This window comes from Rhinoderma darwinii, chromosome 3 (assembly GCF_050947455.1).
Source record: "Rhinoderma darwinii isolate aRhiDar2 chromosome 3, aRhiDar2.hap1, whole genome shotgun sequence".
In the NCBI taxonomy this organism is placed as follows: Eukaryota; Metazoa; Chordata; class Amphibia; order Anura; family Rhinodermatidae; genus Rhinoderma; species Rhinoderma darwinii.
The window spans coordinates 252,511,722-252,529,503 of NC_134689.1; the positions used below are offsets into that span (position 1 = coordinate 252,511,722).

Sequence of the window (17,782 nt, forward strand, 5' to 3'; positions counted from 1 at the left end):
GGCACAGACAAATGCCAGGCTAAACCGTCATGAGAGACTCGTGTAGCGGACGTCGTATTCTGCGTCATGTGACATTTTGAAGTGCGCAGGCCAACAACAAAAAAAAAACACGTTAAATGTTACCAGCAAAAGTATGGATTCATGACCCCAAAATAGCACCTAATACCCCACCCTGCCACCATACGCCAGTGAAAACCGGACATAAAGATGTATGCACTGTGTGAACTTCTCCCTAAACCTAGACCACGTGATATTTCTAGACTGTACTGCCAATACAAGAACAATCCCTCAGGGCACCCATCGAATAATACACCCTGAGGGCACGTCCTCGGGAAAATGGCACCTGGTGAGCCTGCCCAGGTGTTCTCAAGCGTTCATACGGACATTCCTCCTGACAAATAATGAGAGGCATTTACAGTAAGTGAATAAGGAAAGACGCGGTGGGTTCGTGTGGTTACCGGGCTGGCATAAGACTTGTATATGGGACGCAGCCTCCACTTCCAGGAGGAGGGCGGATAAGAGTACAGGAAATCTGCGTCTATCCAGCGCCGTTCGATGAAGGCCTCCTCTACCAAGCGGTCTTTGTCAGAGAGCCGCAGCCAATGAGTTCTCTTATCTCTCTCCCATCCTCCCGCCACACTCTGCATGATCTCACCACGGAATGGGAAGGGGAAATAGACTAAGCATGGATCCGCAAAGTGGGCGACAGTGAGCGACCGCTTCCTGTGGCTTGTGCCGCCGGCGTGAGGGATAGTGTCATCGGTGCCAGTCACAGAGCCCACAGTAAGGAGTGTGCCAGGTACGTGCTTTGTGTGGGGGTGCATGTCATGGCTTATCACCCTGTGTGTGGCTGGTATGTTCTCTGGAGGGGTGCGGTATAGTGTGTGGGATTCATTTCAGTTGAGGCATTATGATATCCTATTCACACCTTGCATTGTTTACTGCTGCAGTTCTAAGGCGTTTTTAGAACATGTTGGGTTCTCTAGGTGTGGCACTGACTGCGATATTAGTAGCCACCTGAATGTAGTATTGGACCTTTTTCACACAGAGGAAAGTTCATGTGGATTTCAAAGAGTTGTCTGCGTCAGAATTGTCGTGAATTCCGCTTGTAAAATGCCTACCATTACTGAAAACCGCGTTACTGGAAAAAAAAGTGACCTCCCTTTACACGTTTTCCGCACTGCGTTATGTCCTAAAACCGCGTCCGGTAGCCACAGGCAGTTTAGCCTCATTGATTGTGGCTAATCTACATGCAGAAACGAGCGGTTTTTACAGCAAAACTATGGTAGAATACGGGGGTTAGCCTCGGCTTTTTGATACAAAATCCTAAGGAAGAACCCTTTGTGTGAGCGAGGTCTTGGGTATGTTTGTATGGCATGGATTTACAGTACAGCATTCATTATTCCGCGTGGATATTTTCTTGTGTGAATGGGGTGTAAAATAGTCTGTGGAATTTTACAGTATTCTGTCAGGATTTAGGCATGAAATCTGTGCTTAAATCCTGACACAATCCTAAATGTGTGAATTTTTTCCTTCCCTTTAAAGAGGCTCTGTCACCAGATTATAAATGCCCTAACTCCTACATAATCTGATCGGCGCTGTAATGTAGATAACAGTGGTTTTTATTTTGAAAAACGATCATTTATGAGCAATTTTAGATTCGTTTCTTAATGCCCAACTGGGTGTGTTTTTACTTTTGACCAAGTGGGTGTTGTAAAGAAGTGTATGAGGCTGACCAATCAGTGTCATACACTTCTCATTGTTCCAGCCCAGCATGATCCACAGCACAGTGTGATTGTGCAGTGAAAGAAGCTGGGCTGGAACAATGAGAAGTGTATGAGGCTGATTGGTCACTGATTGGTCAGCCTCATACACTTTACAACACCCACTTGGTCAAAAGTAAAAACACGCCCAGTTGGGCATTAACCCCTATCCGCACCAGGACGTAACTGTCCGTCCTCGCGGGAGGTTACTTCCCGCACGAGGACGTACAGTTACTGAGTTTTTCCCGGTGCACACTGTCGGCGACAGTGTGCACCGGGAACCGGGAGGTCAGCTGTCGCCGACAGCTGACACTCCTCTCTTGCCGGCCAGCGGTACTTTGCCGCTGATTTCGGCGAATTAACCCCTTAAATTCGGCGATCGGGTGCAATCGCCGAATTTTAGGGGTTTCTAGCATATCGGCAGACACCCGTCCGAAATCGCGGGGTCTGCCAATAGTTACTATGGCAAACGGAAGCCAAACAATGGCTTCCGGGTCTGAAATGGACGGAAGCCCATCAGGACCAACCTTCGGCTGGTCCTGATAGGCTTCCTGTCAGAGTGACAGGAAGTCACTGTGTCGTTCCCGATGCACACTGTCGGCGACAGTGTGCATCGGGAACTTGGAGATCAGCTGTCCCCGACAGCTGACACTCTCCAGTGTTGCCGATCAGCGGCTCATCGCCGCTGATTTCGGCAATTAACCCGTTACATGCGGGGCTCGATTGCGATCTCCGCATGTAGCGGGTTTGTAGCGCATCAGCAGCCCCCATGCAATCGTGGGGGCTTCTGATGCTTGTGATGGCACCCGGGGGCCAGACAACGGCCCCCAAGTCTGCCATGTATGTCAGCCTATGAGGATCAGCCTCTGCTGATCCTCGTAGACCAACTGTCAGAGTGACTGTGACGTCACACTGACAGTTGGAATACATAACACTACCTAGGTAGTGTAATGTATTCTAGCAGCGATCAGATCTGCAGGTAAAAAAAAGAAAGTGTAAAAAAAAAGTTAATAAACAAAAATATAAAGTGTAAAAAGTTAATAAAAATGTTTTATAAAAGTGTAAAAATAAAAGGTTTTGTTTTCCTATAATAAGTCATTTATTATAGGGAAAAAATGAAAACGTTAAAAAAAGTACACATATTTGGTATCGCCGCGTTCGTAACGACCCAAACTATGAAACTATAATGTTAATTTTTCCGCACGGTGAACGGCGCAAACAAAATAAACGGAAAACTGTCTCCATCGCTATTTTTTGGTCACCACCCCTCCCAAGATATAGAATAAAAAGTGATCAAAAAGTCGCATTTACCCCAAAATGGTACCAATAAAAACTACAACCCGTCCCGCAAAAAAATAGACCTCCCACAGCTTTTTTGACGAAAAAATAAAAAAGTCACGGCTCAGAATAGCGTGTCTCAGAAAATAAATAATTTTATAGAAACGTAATTTTATTATGCAAACGCTGCAAAACGTAAAAAAAACTATACACATATGGTATCGGCGTAATCGTACCGACCGGCAAAATAAATAAACTTAATTTATTGCGCACGGTGAACGCTGTAATAAATAAAGAATTTTAAGCGCCAAAATCGCTGTTTTTTTGGTCACCTTAGCTCTAAAAAAGATCCTGAGGGGCCAAAATGCTCACTATACCCCTAGAAAAATTCCTTGAGGGGTGTAGATTCCAAAATGGGGTCACTTTTGGGGGTTTCCACTGTTTTGGTCCCTCCGGGGCGTTGCAAACCCGACATGGCACTGAAAACCAATCCAGCAAAATCTGCGCTCCAAAATCCAAAAGGCGCTCCCTCCCTCCTGAGCCTTGCTGTGGGTCCAAACATCAGTTTAAGACCACATATGGGGTATTGCCGTAATCGGGAGAAATTGCTTTACAAATGTTGGGGTGCTTTTTCTCCTTTATTCCTTGTAAAAATGAAAAAATTCTATGTTTCCACAGAAAAATAGGTGATTTTCATCTTCACAGACTAATTCCACTAAATTCTGCAAAAAAACTGTGGGGTCAATATGCTAACTATACCCCTAGAAAAATGCCTTGAGGGGTGTAGTTTCCAAAATGGGGTCACTTTGGGGGGGTTTCGACTGTTTAGGTACCACAAGACCTCCTCAAACCTGACATGGTGCCTAAAATATATTCCTAAAAAAAGGAGGCCCCAAAATCCACTGGGTGCTCCTTTGCTTCTGAGGCCGGTGCTACAGTCCATTAGGACACTAGGGCCACATGTTGGATATTTCTAAAATCTGCAGAATCTGGGCAATAAATATTGAGTTGCGTTTCCCTGATAAAACCTTCTGTGCTACAGATTTTTTTTTTATTACAAATGAATTTCGGCAAAAAAAATGAAATTTGTAAATTTCACCTCTACTTTGCCTTAATTCCTGTGAAACGCGTAAAGGGTTCAAATACTTTCTGAATGTGGTTTTGAATACCTTGAGGGGTGCAGTTTTCAAAATGGGGTGATTTATGGGGACTTTCTAATATATAAGGCCCTCAAAGCCACTTCAGAACTGAACTGGTCCCTGAAAAAATAGCCTTTTGAAATGTTATTGAAAATATGAGAAATTGCTGCTAAAGTTCTAAGCCTCGTAACGTCCTAGAAAAATAAAAGTACGTGAAAAAAAAATGATGCAAACATAAAGTAGACATATGGGGGATGTTAACTAGTGACTATTTTGTGTGGTATTACTATCTGTTTCACAAGCAAATACATTTAAATTTAGAAAAATGCAAATTTTTGCTAAAATTTGAAGTTTTTCACAAATAAATATTGAATTTATCGACCAAATTTTTTCACTAACATAAAGTACAATATGTCACGAGAAAACAATCTCAGAATCGCTTGGATAGGTAAAAGCATTCCGGAGTTATTACCACATAAAGTGACACGTCAGATTTGAAAAAATCATCTGTGTCCACAAGGCCAAAACAGGCTGTGTCCTAAAGGGGTTAAGAAACTAAATCTAAAATTGCTCATAACTTGCTCAAAAATGATCGTTTTTCAAAATAAAAACCGCTGCTGTTATCTACATTCCAGCGCCGAACAGATTATGTAGGAGATAGGGCACTTGTAATCTGGTGACAGAGCCCCTTTAAGGCTGTGTACACACAATTTTTTGCAGGAGGAAAATTCTGCCTCAAAATTCAGTTTGGGCTTTTGAGGCAGATTTTGACCTTCCTGCACGCCGTTTGCCGCGTTTTTTTCTCGCCACCATTGAGTGCTACGGGCAAAAAACTCAGCTAAATACACTTTCTCTGCCTCCCATTGACATGTCAATGGGAGGTCAGAGGCGTAACCACGCGAATATAGGGCATGTCCGTTCTTTCTACCGCGAGGCGATTTTACCGCTCGTGGGAGAAAACCGCCTCCCATTGAAATCAATGGGAGGTATTTTCAGCTGGTTTTTGATGAGTTTTGCAGAGCGGTTTCCGCGCCAAAAGGCGTCAAGATACTCCGTGTGAACAGGGCCTTAAATTTTTCCAATTTCTTGGTTGAACTTGATGGACATGTCTTTTTTTTAACCGTATTAACTATGTAACATGGCCCAACAATGTTACCCGCTGGAGCCATGCATGCCTCCATATTTTCATGCAGCAATATGTGACACTGCAGCCTGCTCCATCACCAGCCTACGTTACACCGTATTCTTCTCTAGAAGCATATAAGAGCAAAATCTAACATCAACCGTGAATTTCAATGTTGTTTGTAATGCCTTCCTCTGTTCAGTACCGTATTGCACACAGTTGTGCACAGGATTTATAATGCATGTTCACATGTCGATGATAAATTATACATGTATACCCTGTGGCAGAAATCCGCACTAGCTGCATCGTCATTCAATGGGGCGAATCCTCTGCTTTCCTCGTGCGGAAATAAGTATGCTTTTTGTTTTTTCGTGGCGCGCCTATGTCGCCGGATTTTAAGCGAAGTCCACGTCGAAACCTCTAGGGAATGCAATACGTATAAACGTGGTCTTCGGCTGGATTCACACACAGTATTTAGTTCCATTTTTAGTAGGTTTTTTTTTTTTTTTTTACTTTTTGTTTTACTTTGTGTTATGCTATTTTAGGACTTGTTTTTTATTTGTAGGTGTATGAGGGCTTTTTTTTTGTTTTGTTTTTGCGGAACGAATTGTATATTTTTTTTTTAACCCCTTTAAGACATCCAATGTATAGTTATGTTGGATTGGCGCCGTTACAATATAGGGGGGGCCTCAGGAGCTTAGCACGCACCATACGCGGCGGGAGCTGGCTGTTTCAAATTCACAACCTTTGCATTGGAGGCCAAAACTGCTCCTATAGTAAAGCACGGGATTCGTTCTGGCATCAGTTATCCTCCGGCGTTTCTGTACTGTGCCCGTGGGAAGCGAAACGGGATCCCCGGACATGTGTAGTGGGCCTTAAAGAGCGAGCCTGTCGCCGCTTTTGATCCCCTCCCAAACCGCTAACACCACTAGATGGGTGAAGAGGATGCATGTATACACATACCAATGAAGGCGATCCTACTTCAAGCATAACTAGAAAAAGGAATGGTTAGGCTAAACATACAAGATGATATTAGCAGCGACTCTTGTCGCAAGACCAAAGATCACTGTCTTGCCCTACCTGCGTTGCAGGTAATTTAACTGAATGTGGCCGCGTTGTGACCTACAGGTTTCCGCGACATGACAGACACAAAAAACTCGAACCTGCTGGATTGTCGGATTGCGGTCCTGGCAACCTGCCCTGTTACAGGTCTCTTAATTAGTGGGGTTCACTGGCTGGTGTCACCCACTATTACTACCTCCTATTATTAGGGTCACTAGGGTTATGCCTAGTTCCCCTACCTGTTCCATTGTATTACTCTTCTATTTACCTTGGTAACTAAAGTTCTTATTACACTGGCAAATTAATGGGCATACGAGCATTCACAGAAGGCTCTTTCCCGATAATTGATAATTGCCTCGTTCATCAGCTGATCGTATTGTTTTAAATACTCAAAATATTATCCTTGTCGGCAGCACATCTACCTGTGTAAATAGGGAGACGCGCTGCCGACATGATAGAAATGTATGGGGATGAGCGATCGGAGTAAGGCTGGATTCACACGACCTATTTTCAGCCGTAAACGAGGCGTATTATGCCTCGTTTTACGCCTGAAAATAGGACTACAATACGTTGGCAAACATCTGCCCATTCATTTGAATGGGTTTGCCGACGTACTGTGCAGACAACCTGTTATTTACGCGTCGTCGTTTGACAGCTGTCAAACGACAACGCGTAAAAATACAGCCTCGTCAAAAGAAGTGCAGGACACTTCTTTCAGACGTAATTTGAGCCGTTCTTCATTGAACTCAATGAAGCACAGCTCAAAATGCGAGGAGGAGCATTTACGTCTGAAACGAGGCAGCTGTTTTCTCCTGAAAACAGTCTGTCTTTTCAGACGTAAAAGCCTGCTACCGTGTGCACATACCCTAACAAGCGTTCGTCCCCATATTAGCTCCTCGTTAAAGAGAAAACGAGCGTCAATCAACGAGCTGTCACGTCGTTCGGTGCTCGTTGCACTGGACAAAATTGGTCGGTGTAAAAGTACTGTGTGTGCGGTGATTCACGACACAATTGTATAGTAAATAAAAACAAGGTTTATTAACTGTAATCACACTCCGCTATTAAAGACAAAATATATTTTCATGGTATAGTATCTGTATACCTCAATACACATAACTATTAATATGTATTAAGTATACTGACCCTATACGTGGCACAATATTACAATTCTATATACACACACGCGCGCTCAATCACGCTTTCTTAATGAGTAATTTGATGCTTCTTTTCAGGCATTTTTCATAGTGTTCAATGGAAAATCGGCTCCAAAAAACGCCTCAAGAAGTGACATGCTACTACTATTTACGGAGCGTCTTTTTACGCTCCGTTTTTTTAAAACCGCGGCGTAAAAAGACTCCCCATGTGAAGTAAATGCTATTTTTCCAATTGATTTCAATGGGCAGATGTTTGTAGGTGTTCAGCTTCCGTTTTTTCAGGCATTTTTCGAGGCGTAAACGCTCCGAAATACGCCTGAAAACACTGCGTGTGAACATACCCTAAGGCCCTGTTCACACAGAGTTTTTTTGCCGCGGAAACCGCGCCGCAAAACTCGTCAAAGACCGCCCGAAAATGCCTCCCATTGATTTCAATGGGAGTTGGACGAGTTTTTTTTAACGTGAGTAAAAAAAACACGTCGCGGTAAAAAGAAGCGTCATGACCCATCTTAAGGCGGTTTCCGCCTCCAAAACCTCATTACCAATCAGTTAGAAAGAGGAAAAAAACGCCTCGACGAGTGTTTTGACGAGTTTTTGTCAAACCACTGTGCAAAAACCGTCTGGAGCAGTTTTTGCAGGAGGAATTTGCCTCATGCAAAAAAACTCTGTGTGAACACAGCCTAAACTGTCCTTTTTACTAAGGTAAGCAAGAATCATACTGTGCTGTCACTTACTCCCACATAAACTTTACTGGAGTGTCTGGAGAATGAAAAGACATCGCCTCCTGGCTGGATGCAATGTCTTTTCATTCTCCCGACACTCCGGTAAAGTTACTGTGTGAGTAAGTGACAGCACAGTGTGATCGCGCTGTGCTGTCACTCCCACAGTAACGTCATACATTTCTATTTACTAGGCCCACTTGGTGAAAAGTAAAAAAACGCCCACTTGGGCATTAAGAACAAATTTGCATAACACTTAAAATGCTCATAACTTTGTCAAAGATATAAGTTTGTTTTGTTTAAAAAAAATAAAAAAAAACACATTACTTTTCTACATTAAAGCGCCTATTAGATTAGGTAGAAGTTAGGGCAGGTATAAACTGGTGACAGAGCCTTTTTAAGTGGGAAGAGCGAAATAAGCCACTATCGGACCCCTCTGGCAGTGGTTCATCTCCCATGGGAGCAATGGATCGAGCATGGTAAAAAGCAACACTCCAGATCCCTTCTTTCCCCTGAGATTTACCGTCATGGGAGCCTTGGAAAGCCCCTGTACACCTTAGATTGTCAGACGGTCTATCTGACTTGTATGTAATGTAAATAGCCGACTGTGATGGGTAAATTGGACAAGATCCATTGCAGCTTGTTTCTGTTGTTGACCGGTGACCTGTTATGTATGTTATTTTAGCACGTGCAACTTCCTGATTTGTCAGCCCTTAAAATGTCACTAATTTCCATTCTTTCTTTATAGTTCCTAGTGGCCCCAAGACATGGATCTCCTTTGTATTCTTCTTCTTCTTCTTCCTTTATGCAGTAAGTTTGCTAAGATTCTTCTATATAACAGATGAGAAGTGGGAAAATTACTGGGTAAAACCATCCTTCAATGATGACTAGTGGGAGAGTATCACATTCAGCTCCATTGTCCCAATCAAATAAGTGTTTGTAGTGACAGAAGCCTCAGTTAGATCTCTTCTGTTAGTAGGAAATTCTTTGGCGTGTACTAAAGATGTTTTTACTGTATATCGGCAGCCTGATGATCTGCTCACATGTAATGTCCTCACGTACTCCCTGTGCTGTGGATTCTGTGTCTGCTACTATATCAGGCCTATGTGGCTGAGCACTATGGTTGGATGTGTTAAAGGGTTCTGCGGCTAACTAACACTTTTATGGGGGTCTGTTCTGAAGGCCTGAAGTTTGGATGGTGATTATAACTAGATCAGAAATCAGATTGCAGGAAATATCACAGCTGATAAAGTCCTCCTGCTTAAAAGGTTTTTTTCAGAGTTAGTAAAAAAAAAAATAGATGGCTGGAGCGAAATGCAATAAAGAAAAAAAAAAAAAAAGAGGCATTACTCACCCGACAGATTCCCCTGCATTTCAGCGTAGCTGCCTTAATCCTCTCAGCTACTGTTTGTTGACATCGCTGCAGCGATAACGTGCCTGTATAACCACATGATCATTGGCCTCAGTGGGTATACAGAATTTTTCAATTCCCCCCCCCCATTGACCACTTTTTTGAGAACCCCTTTAAGGCTGGCCACAAACATTAGATAGCTGTCGGCCAAATGTTCGTAAAGCCAACAGCTGATGCTCCCCCCCCCCCCCGCATGTATTCTAAATAGGGAGAGGATGAGTAAGCTGCTGACAGGAACCTCTGGCGGTGTCATCTCTCCTCTGAGAACAAAAGAATGGGGCATGATGCCATCCATCCTTCCTGATCTCAGGAGAGAGAGGGTCCCCATACACATGAGATGGATGGCTACTCCTGCCAAAGTAGGAGGTTCGACCAACATTTATCTCATGTTTATGGCCAACTTAACAGTATGCTCCACTTCTCTCTATTATGCCATTTAGTTTGTTTGTTTGGTTTAAAGGATCCTTTGAAGTCCGTGTTCCTGAAGCTCCTGTTACTGGGATCCTGGATGAAGATGTCACCCTCCCTTGCAGTTTTTCTCCTCCAGAAGGATTTTCCTTGCAGGACCTAAGTGTGTTTTGGGAGATCACGAAACTCCAGCAGGTTTATGCCTTCACCCAAGGACAGGAACAGCTAGAGAAACAAGACCCAAAATTCATTAATCGGACAGAACTGTTTCTTGGACAACTGCCGAAGGGCAATATGTCTCTTTTACTGCGTAATGTCCGTTTATCAGATGAAGGCACCTACACATGCTTTGTTAATGTTGGCATCTCCAGTTCTGCTGCTTTAAGTCTTCAGGTGGCAGGTAAGCATGCGTTATATGTGGGTCCATATCTAATTAATGTCAAACTATTTGTCATGTTTAGAGGGGTTTTCCAGTCCCTAAGAATTGATGGCCTATCCTCAGGATAGGCCATCAAGAGCTGATGAGTCGCGGGCCAACTCTTGGGACCCCCGCCAATCAGCTATTTTGAAGGGGTTGCAGCGCTCATACGAGCGCTGCTTCCCCTTCATTTCTACTTGCTCACTGTGAATTTGTTCACTTCTTCTCCCATTCACTTCAATGGGAGAAAGCTGCAATACTGTGAATTGCTTACTGTGAATAGTCGACAAGGATGTAGCAGCAAGTAGAAATGAAGAGGAAGCATTGCTCGTACTTGCGCTTCACCCCCCTCAAAACAGCTGATCGGCGGGGGTCCCAGGAGTCTATCCTAACCCATCAGCTATTGATGATCTATCCTGAGGATAGGCCATCAATTTTTAGGGACTGGAAAACCCCTTTAAATTAACCCGTATATTTATCTTCACTGCAGCCTTTTACACTAAGCCTACTTTGCACCTCGAGTCTAGTGAAGGCCTTAAACCTGGGGACCAGGTAACCTTAACCTGCCATACTTACCATGGATACCCTGAAGCTGAAATACTGTGGCAAGATGGAAGTGGGAAAAACCTTACGGAAAATGTCACAACATCGCAAGTAGCCAATGAAGATGGCTTGTTCCATGTGCAGAGCTCTATCCACGTAACTCTGGAGACCAATGACACTTACACTTGCCTAGTGTATAACCCTTTACTGGAGGTGGTAACTCATGCATCTCTAAGTGTCACAGGTCAGTATAGGAAATACATAATTTTGTCATAGGTCAACCAACGAATGTTCAGCTTTTGGTCATCAGAACAGCAGACGTGTTATTTATTTGCAGGTTATGTAATAGGCAGTTACTTTATTTGCGCTCCGTAATGCTAGTTATGAAGTTGCATTATTAGTAGTGCAATAAATTGAATCCGTCAGCAGTTTTGATAGAGAATTGGCAGAGCAGCGTAATGATACCTGTGGTGTCAGTCATTCAAGTTGACTGGACAAGAAATCTACGTTTTACTGTCCCCGATTGCTAGTGCCACAGAGGTGGCCACTGTATGTACAGTGCTCCGAGCTCTCCGCACTGAATGCTGCCACCCCCACATATCATCTATATAGCGCTGTCAGCAGTTTTGAGGGCTCAAAACTGCTGACAGAGAACCTTTTCCACTGAATTCTATTTTTCTTCCTAAATGCAAAATTAAGTAACTTTTTAAATGGTCTTCATTAAAATTGTCCTAGCATTTTGTTGCTGTAGAGTCTGTACAGTACCAGCTGGCTGTGTTTCTGCTTCTGACAGCACACTGCTCCTGGCGGCTGTCGCCTCAGGGCTGAGGTCATCTGCCCCCCCTCCCTTTTCTCAGTGTTACAGATAGTAGCGAGGAGAGGAATGTTCTAAGATGCAAATATATATATATATATATATATATATATATATATATATATATATATATATATATATATATATATATATGTATTTGTACAATAAATTAATATATTGTATGCAATAGATATAAGTGACATTTCTCTTAAATTACATTTATGTTCACAGCAGATTCTATCCATCAAAGTATGGGTGTGGCACAGTTTCTCCATGCGACTATTGGAACTCGGGCATAATAAACCAATCACTTTTGTTGGTTATAACGCACATTTGAAAGTCTTAGGAAATGCTTGTAGATTTAACAAACTTAATGGGGTTAATGATATAGCCAAACGAGTGCAAAGGAAAGTAGAGGGTTTACCCATAGCAATAAGATTGCGTCTGTCACTTTCTAAAGGGTTTCTGGAATCTGGTTGCTATGGGCAACTGCTCTACTTTTCCATTGGACCAGTTTTGATAAATCTCCCCTATGTGTTTCTCCACTCATGCACAGTGCGGATCTGAAATTTTTTTTTTTTTTTTTGCTTATAATGTGCAGAACTGGTTCATTAAAAAATAATTATAGCAATAAGGCTGGGTGTCCATGACCTGAATCCCAAGATGTCACACTGCCTCATTATACCAGACCAATTTGACGTCTATTTTTAGATGCCTGGGTACCAATTTTAGAATACTGTTTATCATTTAAGCAATAGGAGGAGAGTGTAGTCTACAAGTTCTTTTAGCATTTTTACTATTAAATTTGTGAATTTCAACTACTAGATTAATTGCTGTCAAGTACAGTACAGCTACTCTTCCACCCCAACATTGTATACATATCTCTTATTACATGGAGAATCAATCCTGTTGTTGAAATGTATTTTTCATTGAACTTGAGTTAGTCAAATATCTGCAGTTCAGTGCAATGGAGTAATCTAATCTCTTTCTCTGTCTCTCTCTGTCACATATATATATATATATATATGTCCGATTTGCGCACGTAAACGCAGCGTTTTTCCTACATTTCTTGTGCGTTGCCTATTGGCATCTGTGTGGCATGCTATTTTTTTAACGCCTGTGCAAGCACTTCATTTTTATTTATTTTTTTAAATTTATTTATTTGCTTTTCTATGTAACTAATGCATGAAACACGTACAGCCCACTGTTGTCGTCCGCGTGCAGTCGGTGGTTTTCCCGCACCCATAGACTTCAGGGGGCGACTAGGTGCGTGAAAACGCACAAATATAGGACATGCAGTGAGTGTCACGCAACGGAGACACACCGTGAAAAACAACGCATGTGAGAATGGACCCATTGAATTGCATGAGCCCGTGTGCTGTGAGTGATTTCAATGCATAGCACACGGACGAGTATTTCGCTCGTCTGATGAGCCTTAGTATCTAAGGTTAATGCCTTAACTACGGAAATCAAAGGAACTCTGCTTCTACCACATCAAATAATTAAAGGAACCCACCAATAAAAATTGGATTTCCTCAAATGAATTCTTTTCTGGTCCTTCTCTTTGCGAAGTGTCGCTGCAGAACTTCTGTTGTCCGTTAACTTCGACATTATTTGAATTTGTCTGAGTTCCAAATTAATCAATGCTCTCTCACTGGTGGATTTGACAGAGGCCGGCCGGAGAGAGAGACCGTGACACGCAGCATCGGTGTTCAAAAACCGTGTCTGCCCCTGTTTTACAGCTTCAACTGTCCGTACATGTTGAGTAATTTAGGTTCACACATATAAAGATATTAAAATATTTTTGACATAAGCCATGAACTTAATGTGATCGGTTACTTTTTACTAATACCAGACAGTGCTAGTGGGGTGACACATTCAGAGTCCAATGCTTTTGTGTATTGCTCAAATTTACTGCACTTCCTTTCCAGCATCAGAGAGGGAACAATATTCACTGCTCCCCATCGCCATGTAAAGCATACTTTTCCAATCCCTTTTTCCTTAAATACACTGTCCGAGTTTAAATTTCTATATCGCCCTGTTCATAGACACTAATTGAATTTATTTCATTATTGATAATTTGCATTATTTAACTTGCATCCTCTTCTCTTGTAAAGGTCAACATCTCTCTTTCCCTCTGGTGGCTGTGTGGGTGACGGTCGGGCTATGTGCTTGCCTCCTGGGTCTTTTAGTTGCTCTGGCATGTGTGTGCAGAAAACATCTCAAACAAACCTGCGAGGAGGAGCAGGAAGAAGCAGGTAACTAGAAAAGAAAATTATGGACTAGATCGCAGGACCGCTGTTCTGGGAGGAAAGATATTGGTGCTGATCTATATAGCAGTATATGTTTCCCTAACTGATCTTTTAAAAGGAATCTGTCAAGAGACCTTGTACTTTTTATGTATTTAGGAAGGTGTTTCAGTGAGTAGAATTGCACCTTCTGAATGGTGCCCCAAAGCTCCGTCCTAAACTAATATCATCTTTGTTTCATCTATTAATTGATCATTCCGTTTATTGAGGATAAAGATTTATTCAAAACCTACATCACCCATGTGAAAAGTAATTGCCCTTCTAAACCTATTAACTGGTTTGCCACCCTAGGCAGTAACAACTACAAATAAGCATGTGGTATAACTTGCGATGATTCTTTTACATCGCTATGCAGGAATTCTGGCCCAGTCTTCTTTGCAGAATTGTTTTAATTTGGCTACATTGGAGCCAACAGGGGATAGTGTGGACCCACTGTGTTGCCAACGAATTTGGCGAAGAGCTAAAATGGGGAGAGGAGTCTAAGGGATAGCTAGGTGTTCACCCTTTAACCTCCATACGGAGATGTGAACTTGGCCACTAGAATCCCCAGGTCACTACCCGAAGAGTAGTCTCCATTGGCAATAGCCAATTAGATCTATGCCACTTTTACATGAGGGTAATACAGAATTTTTTTATTTTTTTTTTCTGTGCCCTTATTACGTACACAACACCTGGACAGCCTGTGGTTTATCAGAACCGGCGTTAGATCACCATAGAAGCATATGGTTCTCTAACTCCGGATCTGATGAATGGCGGGTGTTGCATCCGTAATACAGGCACAAAAAATACACTGGTAGTACGCTCCTGTATTGTAACATAAGAGATCACATATAGACTGGTATACGTTGTCATATAGTGCACTGAGTTGTATCTAAGCTGTTCTGTTTCATGCATAGTGTTAGGTGTGTCTGAGCTGTTCCCTAGTGTGCGGTGTATTTAAGGCTCTGTTCAGATCTGGCTCTGAGCCTATGTCGGAGGTATACTGCAGGTATTACTGCTTCCCTCTATAAAAAACAGTTTACTACGCTTTTCTATGCAAACAATGAAGAAAAAAAAAGTATTCTTACGCGTACCGGTCCAGCATGTACCAAATGGAAACTTTTGGAATATTCGGGGCCTACGCTGGCAGCTCTACTGGTGCACCCAACGATTGCGTGCAAAAATTGAGATGTGAACAGAGCCTAATCCAGGGGTCTCAAACTGTTGATGAGCCGCATTACTTTCAAATTTAATACAATACAAAATTATTGTTAATCAATAAGTTATTTTAACTACTATAACAATACTAAATTACTATAATAATACTATATTACTATAACAATACCGCCAGGTTTTAACTTATCAGAAATGTGCAAGTTTCCGTGCTTATTTTAACAATCCAGTTTTCCAGTTTAGTGTCGTTAAATGCTGTCTGGCTGCTCAGATGGCAGCATTTGGCAGACACAAGAATGTCAAGATTGGATGGCCCTTCTTTAGATGGTGCCACAGTGTGCCCTTCTGTAGATTCCTCGAGGGAGCCCCTTACGTCACTGTTCATATTTGGACAGTAGGCAGTTGTGAACAGAACCTAAAATTAATCTATTCTAGAGCAGGGGTCAGCAATCTTTGGCACGCCATTAGCTGTGAAATTACAACTCCAAGCATGCCCTGACAGTAAAAGGTTTCATTGTTCCAGGGCATGCTCTGAATTGTCGTTTCATAACGGCTGGAGTGCTGCAGGTTGCTGACCCATATTCTAGGGAAGTGGTTCCCAAACTTTCTGAGGCCTGGACCCACTTTTGGCCGAGACTTGTTTGGGACTCCCCTACTGCCGTACTTAGCCAGATTTTGGCTTATATATGTCAACATCATTCGCAGTTAGATGCCGGTACATAACTCCATTCGAAAAATAAGTCCCTACAACATTGAAAACCGCGACAATTGTGCAGGCAGGGGATGGGGCTCAAGGTATCCTGCGTATTGGCCCTATAGTGCCTCCCCACACGTGGTATATTTGCCCTTTAGTGCCTCCATACAGTATAATTCCCTTATATAGTTCCTCAATACAGTATAATGCCCCTATATAGTGCCTCCATACAGTATAATGCGCCTATAGTGCCTCCCTACACAGTATAATGCCCCTATAGTGCCTCCCTACACAATATAATGCCCCCATAGCTGCCACCTCGCAGTATAATACCCCCATAGCTGCCCCCACACAGCCCTAATGGTGTGTAATACATACATATGTCCGTTCCCACGACGGCTGGAGGAGATCCTCCTGCTCATCCGGTCTGTGCAGTGTTGTGGCTCAGAGAAGAGAGGCACAATGACCTCACTACATCGTGCCTGTCTGCTCCGAGCCGCTCACGGCAAAGTTAATGCTGGAGCAAGGAGCCGTCGGCTCCTTGCTCCAGCATTAATTTCAACTGTATCTGTGTCCTGAGGATGCAGATACATTTGAAGCCAGGGCATTAATCAGTGGCTCGCGACCACCCGCAGGTCTTCACACGACCTCCCAGGTGGTCACGACCACCTGTATAGCATATCTGAAGTGACTGGCATGCGGGGAGGAAATATTCACTGGTGTAATTGCCCCTTTCCTGATCGTCCTTGGCAGCACAACACATATGGGTTTTGGTCCCCTAGGTACAATCAAGCAGAGACAGGTTAATTAGCAATAAGCATTAAGCAATTAAACAATTAAGGACTTCCCCCTATAAATATTTACCGTAAACCGGGCCCCAGCGTATTTTTTTCTTTCTCTCTTGGGTCAGTACAGAGACAGTACCCTATTCTTCTAACAGAGGAAAAGATTATTCTGGGCTGCATACAGGGCTGCGCCTCTGTCCCTCAGCCGCAAAGGTGTACCAAGATGGCGGTCAACGTCTTGGTACACAGCGACGGGGCACCTTACCTGATCCTGGTAATGGTAGCAGGGGAGGAGGACCCCCTGTTGGAGCATCCCCTGTTCGTCTAGGTCCGAAGTAAATTCCGGACTGACCGCCCGCGCTCTCCCGGTTACCCGGAAGTGCTGCTCAGCGTTAGGCATGGATGGGGGCGGAAGTTGGCCCCGCCCCCGGATGTGACGCGCGGACGCAGCAGGCTCATTATGCCGGCGTCCTATTTGAATTCTGGCTCGCTCTGCCTCTGGACAGCCCTCAGCTTGCTAAGGTTAGTAAGGCTGTTTACATTGATGGGTCCTGATGTGTCTTGATGCTGATGGCTATGCACCTTTTCCTACCATGTGTTTCTTTCTGCCTCTTCTCTAGATGTCTGCCAGAAGAGAAGGTAGGAAAAGGACCCACAAATCCAGGCACCGGCTTTGCAGGGAATGCCTCCGGCCTCTGCCTGATGACAGTGTCAGATCTGTGTATCTCATGCTCCACCCCAGTCGCCTCCCCTCCCAGGGAAGAGTCTAGGGGATTTATTCAATGGTTTAAACAACAGCTGTCTGTAGTTTTTGAGGATGTAAAATCATCACACCGTGCTAAGAGGACCAGGCGCTCTCCCTCTCCACCTCCTCAATACCAGGAGGATTCCTCCTCTGCAGGAGGTTCAGATTCAGAGGTGGTCTCTGACTCCCTGGACTCTGACGACCCTGAGGAATGTTACATCCTGAGCTCCATGATCTCCTCAGAGCGGTGAAGGATACATTGGAG

At 43.4% G+C, this 17,782-nt stretch overlaps 1 protein-coding gene across 3 annotated transcripts in view; it reads left to right on the forward strand.

Annotated features, from left to right (window-relative positions):
* Positions 1–265: 265 nt before the first annotated feature.
* Positions 266–17,782, forward strand: part of CD276 (CD276 molecule) — a 35,471-nt gene continuing 17,954 nt past the window's right edge. Inside the window, exons 1-5 of one of the 3 annotated variants that reach the window (XM_075857749.1) lie at positions 266–799; positions 8,987–9,048; positions 10,110–10,457; positions 10,966–11,262; positions 13,950–14,090. In XM_075857749.1, coding sequence (XP_075713864.1) covers positions 9,006–9,048; positions 10,110–10,457; positions 10,966–11,262; positions 13,950–14,090 — 829 coding nt within the window. In that variant the 5' untranslated portion in view covers positions 266–799; positions 8,987–9,005. The remainder of the gene's footprint in view (positions 800–8,986; positions 9,049–10,109; positions 10,458–10,965; positions 11,263–13,949; positions 14,091–17,782) is intronic. The other 2 variants (XM_075857748.1, XM_075857747.1) reach the window with 2 other exon arrangements.